Raw genomic sequence first — 16,709 nt, 5'->3', positions numbered from 1 at the left:
GAAATGTTACTGGGACAGGACGGACAATGAACTGACAGTGTATAGGATGAAAAAGTCGGACATCTGCTGTACTTGTAACAAAGAGGAATGTCAAACTGAACTTTATGTCTAAAAGAAATATGTGTGGCGCCAAGTGGGGGGAGACCTACATTATCGCCTTCGCTGCGGAGTTTCCAGAAGGGCTGAATGTAGAACCAGGAGCCCTCGTTCCCGGCCGGGTCCAAAGAAACCCGCATGGCGTTCTTCTCAAGCAAAGCAGGAAGACGCTTGTTCACCGTCAGGTACTTATTGCTCTTAATGTGCAGGAGCTAAGACAGAAGAGTCAGAGAGTTTATTCAGATACTGGAGTAAAAATACTACTACCAAACTGTAAAAATACTCCAATAAAGACTAAAGTCCTGCATTAAAATGTAACGTTAAGTAGAGGAAAACCGAATAAATCTGGAAAACATATATTACTAGTATTTATTAGATTATTATTACTGTAATAATGTGTGTTTGTATAGGACTGTAACGAATGATAATTCTCATTTTGGATTCATCTCTTGATTATTTCCTCAATTATAAATAATAATAATAATGTATTCTATTTGTAAGGCACTTCATTCAAGAATCTCAGAGTGACAATTAATGATTGCTTCTTTGGTTTGTACAATTATAATTGTATTAAATCCCAGAACAATTGCCCGCAGCCAAAAGCCACACCTTCACAAAGCATGTTTTGTCCAAAAATAATAAAAAATAGATTTAATTAATTATAGTGGAGTTTACATTATAAAAAGGGTCATTAAAAGTAAAGTGTGTCACATTAGTATTTAAGCGCAGTACTTGAGTTATTGTACTTGTGTAAGAGAAGATGAACCTTTTAGGGCAAAGCAGAGGTAACTTCTTGTTTTATTTGAAAGAGTTGCTTCACTATTTTATTCAATGTGGCCTCATTTGGAGAAGTGTGTGTATTACCACAAAACTTGTTTCCCGATTCCATTTAACAAACAAGAGCTGAAATATAGCAGTGTTTTAAGTCAACACTAACAAACTGCTTATTGAAGGAACAATGGAGACTGCTTTGAACGCCTTTTGCAACAGCAGATAAATATGCTTATGCCTTCCTCAATTCAACCCCTAAAACTAGAGTTTAGCCATCAGTGAAACCAAAAACTATCATTGAAGCCTTTTTCAAAATGGCCTGAGCCATCCGCTGGCAGTACCACAACCTCGGTAAACACAAAAAACTAAACAAGCCTCTGGATGTAAGACAAGCTGACGCGGCAGCAGAAAAGATGTACCTGGATGACATTACTGTATTTCACAACTTCTCCAAGTAGCTTCTTGTTCTCCGACTCGTTCTGCTTCTGCTCCAGTTCTGCTGCATGCTGAGTAATGAGACAGAGATTTACTAAAGCTGTGGGGCCCAAATGAATATGGAGATTTTGATGCAAATTGTGGTAAAAAAAAAAGAAGAAAAGAAGCTCTACCTGTAACTTCTTAAACAGGTCTCCCTGTGTGTTGTTGTTCCCTTGTTTTCCTTGTTTTGCCTTCCAGAATTGCTTCTGGGCAGAGTACCTGTTCATGGGACACACCTTGAAGAGGCAATCTGGAGAGGAAGAGAGGCATTCAGGAACACAGGAGTCACTCTCTGGGACTCAAGTTAAGTACCACTAGAGAGATTTAATGTGGTGAAACAGCATTTTTTTTTTTAGGTGAATGGTCATTTACCCACCAGAGGCCTGTGGAGTCACTTCTACACATATAAGCTTCTCTAAAACCTCAATGTACAACATTGAGTGCAAAGAGCCCAACCAGCCTTGACAGTGTGTGTGTGTGTGTGTGTGTGTGTGTGTGTGTGTGTGTGTGTGTGTGTGTGTGTGTGTGTGTGTGTGTGTGTGTGTGTGTGTGTGTGTGTGTGTGTGTGTGTGTGTGCATGTCCTCTAAATCAGTGTGACCAGTATATTGCTACACACCTCTGAACTTTTTCGGTGGGTTGGCCAGGTTTCCAGCATCAGGCTGGACCACACACCTGTCATCGACAAGCCTGAGAGAAGAGGACAAAATAACAATTCAATAAAAAGTATTTCTTCATATTTTAACCTTTATTCAATAAATCACTCGCCATAAAAACAGAGATTTAAATGATACAATGTAGTCAAATTGTGGGATCACAGTAAAATGCAAACACACAAAGCTGAGTCTCGGATTACAATTAAAACCATCCATCCATCCATCCATCCATTTTCAATACCGCTTATCCTCATTAGGGTCGCGGGCAATTAAAACCAATCATTTGAATCTGCGGATCAGATCAGAACCACGCTCGCTCTACAGTTCACTGGCCACCTGCAGGTCATGAAAGTAACAGATCTGTTTACCATCATATGCATCTCAGGAAAGCTTTCCCAGTTTCAGAACTGATACTCTGAACATTTCTGGACAGAGCCCATCTAATTTAACGTCACTTTGATCTCCGCTGTCCAGCCCAGCACGGGGGTATTTACTGAAAATTAAGTTTTGTGAACATTGTTTTGGTTATTGAAGAGTGAGCTCATCTTTTAGGTCTACTGTAGGCTGCTCGGGCATGTACATGTATAGGCTGCTGCCACCAGAGGAAGACGTCTGGTTTCTGTGCAGGGTTGATTAGAGGCCATTCAAGGGGGAGGGGGGGGGGGGCATCCACATAATAACTGCCATATTTCCCACATAGCAACCTTTTATACATGCAAGTTACACACTAGAGATGTCTCATTGACAGGTTGAGTGATGCACAGCAGGTTAGTATAATTCACACTTTAGAATGCCTGAATGAATGGTGCAAAAAAGCATTTAGTGAAAAGTAAATGTATGCATGGCTGGTATCCATTCATATGGCCGGATGTACCACATTCATCAAAGATTGTAAAAAGAAAGCATGTATTTGTCTGTCACAGCTGTCTGTCATCATACATCACATGAAGGTTCTCATCATCATTGGACTGTTTCCCAATATTTAACACAAGTTTCAGCCCCCTATGTTAATAGTCAAAACTGAGAAGACCGACGACGGTGGTCATAAAAGCTGAAATGGCAGAGAGGCCACAGAAAGCAGGCAAAACAATGGAGACGGGTTTAAAAAAGCAGGTTTATGAACAGAATACCTAAAATACTAAAGTGATCAGTTCTTTACTTTGACTCGTGTAGGTCTGGACTGCAGCAGTGAAATCCTCTATTAAAAAAAACTGTTTTTAAATGATTGAACTAGACTGTCAGTAAATGTTATCTTGTTAAACAGCTGAAATAAATCCATTGATCGTCAGTTACACCTGCCTTCATTTAGTCCTGGAGTTACTCTAATCCGCTTTCAGGAAATTGGTTTATTTAAGAAAGCCCATGTGAGATAATCTGGAGTAACAGTCATGGTTGCAAAATTCCAGGAATATTCAAAGTTGGAAACTTTCCACGGGAATTAATGGGAATAAACTGAAAATGTTGGGGTAATTTAACTGTATTTACCTTGTCATAAGCAGACATGCATGCAAACATTTATAATACAACTTTTAAAAATGACATTTTTGACATTTTGTGAGTAGAACTTTATTCTTTCATCGAACAACAAAAACATGAACATTGAATCAAAAAGGTGTGTTCCCTATGATCACCACCCTGCAACACACATTTTTTTGTGTGTTTTTCCCTGAATCCTTTCAGGTCTAAATGCTTTCTTCCTGGACCTCATCAACGTCCTCCTCACTGCTGTAAAGTTAGTCTACTGTATATAAATAAACTTGATATTAAAATGAACATGGCTTCAGTTTACCAAGTTATCAATATGCTAGGTGATGACAAACAGTGTTGGGAAAGTTCACTTTCTACATGAACTAGTTCAGTTTATAGTTCACACATTTTAAAATGAACTAGTTCAGGTCATAGTTCATAATTCAAAAGACGCAACACTGATGACAAAGACGTTCAAAAACAACAGAACGTTTTAGGTTTATGTTTCTGACAGACAATGTTCCCAACCAGCTGCATCCAGGGTCCAGCTGAGCTAGGCGTGCATAGTCTTGTTCTCAACTACAATTAAGTTCCCTGTTATATGCTTTTGCAAAAAAACTTAGGCACATTTATTTATTTATTTTAATTCCCGACCCAAAATTCCCGTAGAAACTTTCTGGAAACTTTCCTCCCCTTTGCAACCTAGTAACAGTACACTTTAGTTGAGATCTAGCTGTAACATACACATGGAAAACCGGTTCTCTACAGTCAAGTGTCACATTGGTCACATTGTTTGAGGAAGTGTTCATGTGTGTTGTTTGGGACCTTCAGTGTTTGTAGGTTGTTTGCAGTATAACAGTCACAGATGGTGATATACCAGAGAAGAGCTGCAACTTCAATCTGCTGGAATATATTCTATGACACCAGCCGGGAATTTCAAAGCCTCCATATCATCCCATTCCCTTTATCCCACTTGTACCAAAGGCCGAGGTGCACAAGCACATCCATTCATCCAGTCCACTGAGGAGAAACATAATGCAACACACAATTCCTCCAATTCATACAAAGCTGGCAGACCTGCTGAAGTGAGCGGAGCCATTTCCTATTTATGCCACAGCACTCGATCAGTGTCAATCCACAGGCCGTGAACCATTTCATGCAACGCTGTATCTAAATGACACACAATAGAGTCCAGCAGGAAGCAGAATCAAGTGCTAAACAGGAAGGCTCTCTATAAAAGTCACTCAAGCTCATAAATAAGTCAATTCAAGTCTGCAGCGAGTCGGGCTTTACTTCAAACTGACGAGTGGACTCTTAGCCAGCGCTAGATCTTGCTCTGTAACCGAGTTAAACATGAACCAATGATACCACGCTTGACACAGACAAGCTAATTTTAGCTCCATTGCTTGTGTTGAGTGGCCTGAGACGACAACACAGAAAACCTACAGCATGTCATGCAGAACAGCAGGTGAGGTATGCTGGTTCTGTCGAGTGACTCACCTGTAAGGAAGCTATGACATTTGATTTGTATTTCTCTAATTTGTAATCTAATTGAGTCATGCCCTTCCTCTTTAAAACGTATTCTGAGATAATGGCACTTCTTATGGAACATATAAATCAATGGTAAAGTAATACTTGGAGTAGATAATGGACACTGAATCCTTGTATATTTGTCTTATAATGCGTCTCATATGCACTATAGGACCACAATGAAGTGAATTGAATTACTATCAAACAAACGAATATCATTGATCTCCAAAATGATCCTTTCTGATCATTAAAAATGGGAGAATGATAAAATCCAGGAGGAGCTAATGGTTCTGGATCAGCCAAATGACCACATAAGGCGTTTAAAGGTTATTTGGTGTTTGAGTGCGTGCAATGTAAGGTGTGTGGAGAACCTGCACATTTAATGTTATCCAAAGCAAACAAGTGCATGAGCAGCCTCATGGAGCCAAGGTTTCATTGTGCTCACAGGGGTTGTGGCTCAGGGAGGTCATTCTCTGGGCCTTGGTGAGCTCAGGCACAGCCCGTCATGAAATACTCAGCGCTCCTGTCAAACTACAAGAGTTATTGAAGCCCTGATAAGAGTTGCACTGCTTTGCTTCACAACAACAATCGCCGCTGTGCACTCTTTGAAATGTACAGCCCCCTGTGTGTGCTGCTGCTTACATTTGCCTTGGCACCGGCCTTTACAGTTAAGGGAGCCTTTCAGACAGAGAAAGTAGGTTTGATGTGGGCACTCCTGCAGATAGTGGGGCAGGGAACATTGTTGCATACAAACAGGTGCCAACCTGTTTTAGCCGTCATTGGCTCCAAGACCTTTTGATTGTTTTCATGTTTTAATCCTGCGCCACATTAAAGAAGAGGCTTTAATGTCAGAGTATTTCAGCTGTTGTGTGAAGTTGTTGTTTGCAAGACAGATTTAAGTGAGAAAAAGGAGAAAGAAAGAGTGAGAAACGGAGGGTGAGGAAAAGGGAGAGAAGGTGGGTGGGGCACACTCATTCTTCAGGGCCAGTCGGTCTTTCCACCCTTGTTCGGAAGGCCCAGAGAGGCCAGCGTGCACCTGGAACCACTGACGTATTTCACCGTGTGCTGAGGCTTTCAGCTGGGGAGAAACTACAGCCAAAATAAAAACTGCTGGTGGCATTTCTTACACTGCTGTGTGGAGAATGACACCATGAAAAGCAGTTTCTATCACACCTACACGCAGCCTCAATGATAGAGTCAAACTGACAAGACAAACTTTAAATAAAAACCAAACTCATGTCACACATTAAAAGCCCAAAAGCAGTGGATCCAAAAGGTTGAAATGATGTAAGTCTATTACCCTCATCATACATTTAATATTTATATGAACAGTCAGCAACCACTGGGGACCACAGCCAAAATAAAGTGAGAAACCCACTCGAGTGGCTGGGCAACACGCTGCTTTGCATTCCGGTTACATTTGCCTCAAACGTGAAGACTCCCCCGCACCCCGAGGAGCCGCAGCGAGCGCAAGGACGGGCCTCGGCCTCGAGCCGCACTTTTACCTTTCGACTTGAGCGGTTTGCGGGGAACGAACGAACGAAGAGGTGCAGTGGAAGTCCTCCAGAGAGGTTTGATCCATGTGGACTCCCCGGTGGGCACAACTTACCCCAAAGTGCTGATGAAGCCATTCACCGAGCCCTCCGCGCAAAGAGACACAATGTCTCCGATGTGAAGAAAACTGGACCTGTGCTCTGACATGTTCACTCTGCACACGCTTTAGAAGTGTCCCGGTGTCTCCATTTGAAAAGGCTTCTTCTCTCGGTGGGGAGTCGTCCTCACGGTCACGCGCGTCTCCACTTCAGCTGCAGTCTTCACAGCCGCCGTCGTTCTTCCAGCTCGACATTTCAGCGTGTCGATTGAAGCGAAAGTGCAGGAACACAACGAGCTAGTGTCGGTTTGCTTGAAGACGGTGTTTTTGAGACTTCTTCAACTTCTTCCTGTATGTCAGGCCGACCGGAGGCTGCTCTTCTTTTCATCCACTTCAGGGGGCGGAGACTGCAGCTGTCAGGGCTTTGAGCGAATTCCGTTCAATGACATATGGGTTTTGTTTTTATTCTGAAAAGGCATTAAGAATGTCTGTCCGGGTTATGGTTTAGGAGATGACAAAGTATCGTAAAGGCTGTTTAACAACATACTTCTTATGCCTACTTGTTGTTTCTTTTGGAATATTACACAAGGCTTGTGAATATGCATTTTTCCCAATAGTGATTTGACTTTTACAAAAGTCTTCACAGTCAATGCAACGTAAGTCAACGTGGACTAAACTGTGGATAACTTTTCACCGCTTTGAGACAAAATGTGTCTTTCACAATTAAATTAAATTCATTTTATTTCCTAAATGGCATATATATATATATATATATATATATATATATATATATATATATATATATATATATATATATATATATATATATATATATGCAGCATTGGTGGTGCATTACAGAGGACGTGAGGTCAGGGTTGACACTTTTGTATTTCTATTTGTATGTATAGTTTTGTATTGTATCACTGCAATTGCTTTAGTTTCATTCCGTGTACTCAAAATCCGCCTTCTCTGCAAAAATTGCAAACAAATCAAGCTTACTGAAATACGTTGCAGCATTTCTGATTAATTTCTGTCAAATATACTGTAATTTAGCACAATCTAATAAGAACCTGCCCTTATTGTTGACATGGATACTTGCTTTTTGTAAAATAAATAAATATTGAGTGACACACTGTTGCTGAAGTTGAACAGGTGTGAGTCATGTTTTTGTTGGTGTGTTCTCTTTATTTATAGTCAACGGTAGTTTTTAGCCTGAAATACAAATTAAGACACTACTTTTACTCAAGTACTGTTCATAAGTATATAATTGAGAGGCACTTGCACTATACTTGGATGTTTTATGTTGATTTTTACTGCTGCGACTAAATGTTTCAGATAGTATACAGTAACTTTTCAGGGTTTTACATATACAACTTTAGACATGAGCTTATAAAATACAATGCATTGTCAAAGATTAAACCAGTTTCCAACCTTTTTTGCCTGCTGCCCCTTACAAAGAACAGAATACACTACCAAACTGTATATAAAGTAGTTCAATTAAGCTAGTACCATGCTGCTTACACATCAATGCATCAGTACTATAATGTCATATACAGTAGTTTTACTTATATATATATATTTTTTGCTGATAAATTTGTGTACTTTTACTTGAGCAGGGTTTGAAAGTACGGATTTTGATTTATTTATATAGTTGCATTGGTACTTAAGTAAAGGGTTCTGACTATTGTATTGTGTATTATAATGAAGGTGGTGGTTATGTTTTTTAAATTTGTTTATTATATCTAAAAGAATGTGCCAACACGATTTTCATTTTTGCTGACGTGTAAATGACTCGCAGTGAAACTGGGACATTGTATTGATTCTGGACATTTTGATGTACTACCCATGATGACGCACCAGGGGTCGCTAGAGATCAAGCGTCCTTGGACATAACGTCATACAGGCATCCCATCAACTGACCGGCCGTCTGGTGTTCACTTCACTGGATCAACAGGACCTTCTGCTGCCCTCCTAACGTTGTGTTCGTGTTAAATACAAACAAATAGATCAGAAAAGGTTCTTTCATGTGCCAACGACAGGTCCCTCAGTCATATTCACAGTGACACATTTAAATATGTATGGCCAAATCCAGAACAAATACATCATAGATAGATTTAGTATTATTAGTAGAACAAAAACTGTTATTCAAATTTACAAAACACTAACACAATATGACACTTCAAACACTATTGGAATAGATATAATTACATAATGGTAAAAGAGTTATTGCTCCTCCCTTTATTTATTACGCACAATTATTTAATGTTGGCACACTGACTGTGAATACTGCCTGGAAGTAGCATTGATGAGTCATTTTTTCACAATTCCTCTAACCAATAAATAGTACTCTGAAAAAAAATCCACAAAATTAGCTTTATTGCAAAAAATACAACAACAGATTTTCACATTATTCTACTATTTTTACTACTACATTTTTACTTGGGACTATGGAAGCCCATTTACGCACTCAAATTAGGTCATAATTATGAGATAGTATAATTGTGACTTACTATCTCAGAATTAAAACTTACTATCTCATAATAATCAGAGTATGTTTGCATTATTGTTATTATTACTTAAGTAAAGGGATAATTTCTTCTACTGGTGAACTACTAAACTATACATCTGTAATGAAAACAACAAAGCGTTGCAAACACATTATTACAATAGTAATTGTATTAAAATGATGTTTAAAACAATACGACGTACAGTTAATGAGAAATGAAATACATTGTATATCATTTGAATATCAATTGTAAGAACCAGTGATGACGCTATCATACATGGGCGAGCAATAGTAGCTTAACAGAGAGAGAGAGAGAGAGAGAGAGAGAGAGAGAGAGAGAGAGAGAGAGAGAGAGAGAGAGAGAGAGAGAGAGTATTGATGTTCACATGCAGTAGTCGCACCTTCCCAGGCTCTGGACGGTGACACGCTCACTCTCTCTCTCTCTCTCTCTCTCTCTCTCTCCCTCTCTCTCCCTCTCTCTCTCGGTCCCACTTCACTTCACCGCCAGTCGTCCAAGTCGTCGGGAGGCGCCGGTGGATGTAAGTAAACCTTCTTAAACGTCCGCTAGCTTCTCTCCCACAGGTGATAGATATCCAGCGCGGTCGACTACCGCGGTGTACTTTCTAACACGTTGTCTCTTCTTTTATCTTTGTGGCCTCGTGGATGTGCCGAGGTAACAGCTCACGCGGATTTGAATAAACAATGTCATTAACTCAATATGGGGGGGGGATAATAACAACGGCAGTGTGCTTTCTTCAAACAGTGGGACAGAGCCCAGTCTGAGACAGGAGACATGTGACATGGCTGCCTCCAGCTCTCTGTGTCTCACACCACATTGTCTTTTATTGACCGACTCTGTGCTAGATTGTTCACCGACCACTCAGACACACACGACGTGTTAATCATACTACACTTTGGACTTTAACTTTTTAAAGGCTACTTACTTTACTGCCAACTGACCATTTTCAACCCAGTTCAAAGTGAGTATTGACACTTGTTCTACTCCCCCCCCCAGAAGCTGGAGAGGCCAACGGTGTGAACAGTGCTGGAATGCAACAGGATTACCATCTGACCTTAACTCCGACCGTCAGATCACACGTTTTCTGCCACACTACGATGCCTTTGAGGTTGTAATGTCTTCGCTGAAGCACGTTATCCTACAGGAGAAGGACCAGGATGCTGAGAAGAAGCTGGACTGGAGTTACATCGAGTGGGTTGAAAATGTTGTCACCACAGGTGTGGCGAATGCACAGACCCAAACAGACTGGGGGCCTTTTCAGCACAAGGAGTGCCAGACCAGCAGCCCGATCATAATGCACATAGATCTCACACGGACACACTCCAAGCTGAGACATTCTTCCCTGGGGGACACTGACGGCCTGGTGGCGCCTTTCATCCAGTTTGACCGGCAGGCCCCAGCCCGCATCTCCACGTCTCCCACCTTGAGGAGGATGAGGAGCACCAGACGTCCTCTGATGGATTCCCGGGATCCTGTCATGATGGAGATCACTCAGGAGGAGCCTTCCTCAGGGAGCACACCGCCCCCCATAAAGCCCCTGTCCCCAGTACACAGAGTCAAGTCTCCTCTTGCAGCAAGCCCCCTCTCCGATGGAGAGATCTGGCCCGATGCTCAGCCCTTTTCACTCTCCGGCCGCCAGAGAACCCGATCGCATAGATCAAAGACATTTGACAACGGTATCAATTCCACGGGACAAGAATGTCACAGTGCTCATCCTACGCTCATTAAAGATTTTGGATTTCCAGATAGTGGAGTACAGGTGAGCGTTCATACCAGTTTTTTGTGTGATTTGAATTGAAGCCCATCTGCATTTGTAATCGTCACGATTCCCTAATCACCACACAAACCTCTCCCCACCTTCACTACCGAGTCATGTGCTTTCGTCTGGTGAGGATTTCTATCCAAAGCCCATAAAGGAAGTGGTTACACATTCCTTCCTTGTGGAAATCTTCTCTCCCTCATTCTTCCTGACCTCCTGCGGTGGTCACTCACAATGCAATCTTTTGACAGCAAATGAATCAGCAGTTACATGCACTGACAGCTCTGAGCGAGCCCACGGCCTGCAGAACCCTGGGAAGTGCACTCCTTGGGCCCCTATTCCCCGCAGTCAGCAGTCACCCAATAATGGAGGGGTCAGTGAGCGATGGAAAAAGATAATGGGGAGATCTATTCATCAGCTCGTGGTATTCAACCAAGCACATTCTCAATGGAGTCCCGGCATTCTCCTCAGATATCAGAGGCTTTTGAGTCCAAGCGACCACTTAAAACAGCGATTCAAATTTGAACGTCTTCGAAAGTGATACGGCGGTGTCGTTAGCAGGAGGAGTCATCGGCATCGCACCCTCTATTTGATGTGCACGGTGCTTGTGCGGCATGTTATTACTATTATATTTACAGCTTTGGAAACTCGATGGCATTAAGAGGGAAATAAATAATTGTGTCAATTATCTGATTCAAGTGGTGTTGACAACACGCTGGCACTTCAAAGCCTGTCAGTCATCAAGAAGTCGTTTATCACCTCGGTACATTTACTGTGATTTATGTTTTTTCTATTCACTAATGCAGTGTTTCCCTCTTTTTTTGCAGGAGAAAGAGCATTGCCATAATAGGTAGGTGCACCTTGGACTGTGGGTTGTCTGCTCGCCGCGTCATCATGAGAACATGTTTGCTTATCAGGAATGTGGTAAAGCCATATCCTGTAACTCATAAGCTGGACAATACATCTCTGAACACCATCTTTAACCACAGCTGCTTTTGTCTAAGTCTTAACATGGAAATCTGAGGGATTATATCCAGCACCATGAGTGCCGTGCTTTCTGTGCTCCCAGAACACTCGTGAGCGAGGATGGTTGGACCTTTTGGTTTAAGGAGCCCATTGTTTATTCATTGTTATTCATGTCTTTGTTAATGGAGCATAAGCTTGGTGGGTTACGTTTTGAGAGTCCCATGGTTATGTATGGGCTAGACAAACCCTCATTAAGGCTGTTTACTCTTACTGCCACCCACACTCTCCTAATGGGCTGCCAGGCTCTTCCCCTCACTGGATAATTAGGCAGCTATTGTCCCTGTAATTGCACCCGGGCACTGTCCCTCTTACAGTGACCGGGCTCTGCGAGCCATTGGTTGGGACAGTTTTGTTTATGGGCATCATTATTTCTCTTGTTGTGCGGGAACAAAACATCTATTTTCACAAGTTTTCTCGTGGCAGAGAGGCTGACACAGAGAGAGCTTTCTGAGCGGTCACAAAGCAACAAGATGGCATTGTGAGGATTCTGTGGAATGGACTGCAAGGAGGCACTGACCCGGTTTAGAGGAGTAATCGTGCCTTTCTTACCATCCCATTATCCCCACGCATCCTTTACAGTGCTCAGGTGCTGCTGCTCACTATTGTCTCTCCAGCTCATTCAGCCTGCCTATACATTGATCTGGAGAGGGGGTTGTATCAGTTTACACTTCCAGAGAGAGCAATGAACAGTTGGCACTTTCACAGTTCAACAAAAGTGTCCTGGAGGGAAAAACGTACCGGGGGTACTCCTGTTCACTTGCAGACTAACTTGTCCACCATATGTACAGGTTGGCCTATTAGTGCATTCGAGTTAGTCTCGTTTGGAACTGTTTTGAGGGGATATTATAAGCAATAGGAGGGAGATAATTCAGTCTAACAAAGCAGATTTGACATATGATAGTGGACAGAGAAAAACCAGTACCAGCATTGTTCCCCTTGCTTGTACTTCTGCTCCACTTCATTGTATAAACAGGCTCATTAGCCCTCATCGGGACACAAGGCTTCCTCCTGGTCCGATCATGTCCTGATAATGTGTTGATCTAGCCCGATGTAGCGAGGACGTGTTCATAATCTACCATTTTGAATTTTTGTGTCATTATTTCTCCTTTGTTAGATAATTTTTAATCTAATTTTTTTTAAAGGCAAGACCCTAAAAAACACGTCGACGTGAAACCAGCATGTTCAGCTGGTCCCTGAACAGCTTTTCGATCAGTGTGCCTTTCCGAAGGGAACGTTTCCCAAACCAGCTCGTCTGGTTGCCGTGCATCTTATTTCTGATGAGTGCAGCCATGTCGAAGGACGAGAGACGTCTTATGGGCGAGGGCGCAGTTTGGATTGTGATTGTTGGAGTCAGACAGTCAACAAGTTTGACTACCTTTAAGAATTGTTGTTGTTATTAGGTTAACAAGTGTAGCCATGCCATTCAAAGATATTTTGTATATGTCTGCCTCATCTTCATAACATAATTAAATTACATGTTTAGGGTTCTATTGATTTTTCATCTCAACACTTGAAATGTCAACAGCAGAGGATAAGTCAAAACACTTGAGAACGCTGGCTGTTTGAGCTTTGCCTCAGGCTAAAAGGCAGGCCCGTGTTTTTCCAGCCACAGCCATGCATCAGTTACTGGTTGTGAGAAGGAGACCAGGAAGATTAGAACTGGCACACATTGACAGCTCGCCTCCTTTCACACAAATAGGGTGATCCATTAATCAGCAGCTGACACACACAACACTTATCCTTTATAATTTCTTCTCATGGTAATCGCCCATTTGCTGCACAATATGGATGGTATTTCAGTGGTATTTCACCCATGTAAAAAGACAAAAAGGAATTTAGTTATTTCCTGCGGCTTTGCGCTAAGTCTATTTTCTTTGTGCTGTATAACATTTACAATAGAATAATAGTAGTTCTTGTAACAGGGAATGTCAAATGTCCAGTGAGGCTGTTTTGAACATGTGGAGCATTACTACCGGTTTTAATCTTTGAGTAAAGTTTGTGGAATGTCATCTAAAGACACCTGTTTACTTTCCCCTCAGGCTTCACGAAAGGAGACGGAGCTCCGTGGTGGTCAGCTTGCCCGGATTGGACGTTTCACCAGGAGACCTTTTTGTATCCAATGGAGCAGCTGACATATTAAACGGTTCAAACTTCTCTGGTAGAATACGTTATTGTGTATATATTGTTTTTTATAAGATTTTTTCAACGGACGCTCCCTCATGTACCGATTGGTGTATCTTGCTGTCGGTCAACATATAAATGGACCCCGGTCTTTCCGAGCAAAATGAGCTATCATGCTTGGCGGTGACCCGTCCTTGCACGTCGTCATGGCAATCCAATCAACATGTCAGCATCAAAGTTTGATCCTTTCTCGTTTGCCATTATTGAGGAAGTGGAAGTTCACGAAAGAGTTCCCTTTGTGCTTTTGTAAACTACTCAGTGCAGGTGTTGACCCTTGACCCCTTTGAAGTCAGGAAGATTAGGGTTTGACTTGAGAAAAGTATGAATAATAGTTGCTTTGAGTAAATGTTTGTTTTTGCACTAAACCTTTATTATTTCTCGTCAAGAGACTGTCAGAAGCCCGTAGTTGCTGTCAATTTGTTGAATTAATTTTCAACGAGTGGAATTAATGTTCGATCATGAAATGTGATGCTTGACTTGATGCAAAACCATATATCATGCACAACACATACACTATATGTCCTGTCGCTTTGTATTGTAATTCAACCTCTCATATTTTTGCAACAAACAAAAGTCCACCACAGTAGTCCCCTTCACACAGTTTTGTTTGTTTGATTCTAATCCCATCTGTTGCACAGCACACATTCTTGCTTGATCTTTTGTTCATAATCCTTTTTGTTTTTGTTTATGACTTTGAACAGATACTAAGAAGTCCAAGTGGCCCTTCTCAAGGCGTAGTACGGTAGGTGTTTGTCTGCCAGTGGTGTTGTGTGTGTGTCTGGTGCCAATGATGTGCTTGTGGTTTTGTTTTGATGCACTTTGTTTTAGCAGTGAGCAGTTGGTGTGGACATTGTTCTCTGACCCACTTCCCAAAGCAGATTAATGTGGTTCCTTGTTTTATCCCTTTTGCCTCACACTGCTTTGGTAATTGGCCAACATTTTAAATGCAGAACCAAACGGATCAGTTTTCTAACGTAGTTTTTCAACACTGTCACGAGGAGAGATAGTTGAACAGCTATGCAAACGTGTCCTTTTTACTGATCAACACACATCAATAAAGGAGAGCATTTTCCAAATTTGCTCAATATAATAACTGTGTCTTTTCTCTCACCGTTCAGACTAAAGGGAAGACACAGACAGGCACAGCATCAGATATTGAAAAATATCTCTCGTCATCAAAGATTCAAGACTGGAGAGACCCTGACCTTCAGAGGTATAAGGTGAGAAATGAGCACCGACAGCAGTAAAGCCCTGAGGCATCCAGACTGTTTGTTATGTAAATCATAATGTTGATTCTGTGAAGTGATTTCCAATGCAAGCAAAGTCAGAAGTGTGAACGAAGAAATCCAGATTTCCAGTCCAAATAGATCTCTGTGTTTGACTCAGAAGTAACAGGATGGCAGTTTGTGGGAACTCCTGCACCATTCAGATGACGTAAATTGTGCAAGAACCAGATTTTCTAGGCAGTTACCAGTCAGCGTGACTCGGCATGCGTGTATATAAACAAACACTGACACTCGTTTGGCTCCATCAGGGTGGTGGAGGGAACTGTACACTGACAGAGTGTGCAGTTTTAATACAATCACGTTTTCTACGGGATGAATGAAGTCTTTCTTGATAGTCAAGCATTGGTTTGTCTTTCTGTCTGCGGGCAGGACTACTCTCTGGCGGAGTTCCTGCGGGACCAGTCTTCCCAGGTTACCGCCGCCTCTGACCCTCATGGCTTCAAGAGGCAAGAGGCCATCTGGGAGCTGTTCACCAGCGAGTGCGTTTATTTCCTGGATCAGCTAATGGTTCTCAAAGAGGTGACTGTCCAAACCAAACCTCAGAATGCACATGCGCAAACACGCACACGCACACACACACAATTAATCGGCCAAACCCAAATAAAAAATCCAACACATGCTGCTTTGTGTGTTTCGTCCTGTCACCAAATTCCTGTTGTTGAGGCTCTTGTAAAAATCTCTTCAGGTGTTTAATTCTTTACAGTGTGGATTATAAATGTGAGGCTGGCCCAACAGATAGTCTGAGCATAATCTCTGTCTGACTTTTTTGTTGCTTTCAGGTGTTTTTGGCTACACTCACAAACCTGCAGATGAGGAACTGCCTGGCTGATGTCGACTCATGGAGGCTCTTTGCGAACCTCAATGAGCTTTGCCTGGTGAGACATGATGCAAATAAGTTGCTGTTATTTTTAGGTGCGTTATGTAAATAATTACAAACAAAGTGCTTGTAACGAGTTTCCCCGTGAGTCTCGGACAGAACAGAGGCAACAACATGGCTGGTTGTACTTCCCAAAACCTTTTTATTTGATTAACCCTCAGCCCCAGCTGAGGCTGATTAGACATCATTCTGGCACCGTTCCCTGAACCACACCCGCTCCACCCACTCTACAGCTGAGCCTAACCACACACACTGCCACAGTGCTCTACATAAAAATATGTATTTATTTATTTATTTTAGAAAGCTTTATCTATCCAAGAAAACCTTTTTTTCCAAGAGCCACCAAGTGAGAGACAAACCACATCAGACAGAGAACACAAGATACTGTATGTAATACAATCAGAATCAAACAAAAGAAATCATTAATGACATTTGTAATAATATAACAATCTAAATGACGACCAATCTA

At 41.8% G+C, this 16,709-nt stretch overlaps 2 protein-coding genes across 4 annotated transcripts in view; one reads left to right on the top strand and one right to left on the bottom strand.

Annotated features, from left to right (window-relative positions):
* Window positions 1-6,984, bottom strand: part of itpr2 (inositol 1,4,5-trisphosphate receptor, type 2) — a 48,974-nt gene extending 41,990 nt beyond the window's left edge. For both annotated transcript variants that reach the window (XR_004609643.1, XM_034536146.1), the window contains exons 1-5: window positions 6,605-6,984; window positions 1,962-2,032; window positions 1,476-1,594; window positions 1,287-1,373; window positions 150-308 (exon numbers count right to left, since the gene is read on the bottom strand). Coding sequence is in view for 1 of the 2 variants with exons in the window: in XM_034536146.1 (XP_034392037.1) it covers window positions 150-308; window positions 1,287-1,373; window positions 1,476-1,594; window positions 1,962-2,032; window positions 6,605-6,696 (528 nt within the window). In the remaining variant the exon portion in view is untranslated. The remainder of the gene's footprint in view (window positions 1-149; window positions 309-1,286; window positions 1,374-1,475; window positions 1,595-1,961; window positions 2,033-6,604) is intronic.
* Window positions 6,985-9,515: 2,531 nt separating this feature from the next.
* plekhg7 (pleckstrin homology domain containing, family G (with RhoGef domain) member 7) overlaps window positions 9,516-16,709 on the top strand; it is a 12,177-nt gene continuing 4,983 nt past the window's right edge. Inside the window, exons 1-8 of one of the 2 annotated variants that reach the window (XM_034536143.1) lie at window positions 9,516-9,631; window positions 10,108-10,870; window positions 11,698-11,720; window positions 13,936-14,039; window positions 14,779-14,819; window positions 15,196-15,297; window positions 15,733-15,882; window positions 16,143-16,238. In XM_034536143.1, the coding sequence (XP_034392034.1) occupies window positions 10,226-10,870; window positions 11,698-11,720; window positions 13,936-14,039; window positions 14,779-14,819; window positions 15,196-15,297; window positions 15,733-15,882; window positions 16,143-16,238 (1,161 nt within the window). In that variant the 5' untranslated portion in view covers window positions 9,516-9,631; window positions 10,108-10,225. Of the gene's footprint in view, window positions 9,632-10,107; window positions 10,871-11,697; window positions 11,721-13,935; window positions 14,055-14,778; window positions 14,820-15,195; window positions 15,298-15,732; window positions 15,883-16,142; window positions 16,239-16,709 lie in introns of both variants that reach the window. The other variant, XM_034536142.1, reaches the window with a different exon arrangement.

Source organism: Cyclopterus lumpus, chromosome 6, assembly GCF_009769545.1.
Source record: "Cyclopterus lumpus isolate fCycLum1 chromosome 6, fCycLum1.pri, whole genome shotgun sequence".
NCBI lineage: Eukaryota > Metazoa > Chordata > Actinopteri > Perciformes > Cyclopteridae > Cyclopterus > Cyclopterus lumpus.
Note: the sequence above shows the minus strand (reverse complement) of the source record. Positions and strands in the feature narration are given on the sequence as shown.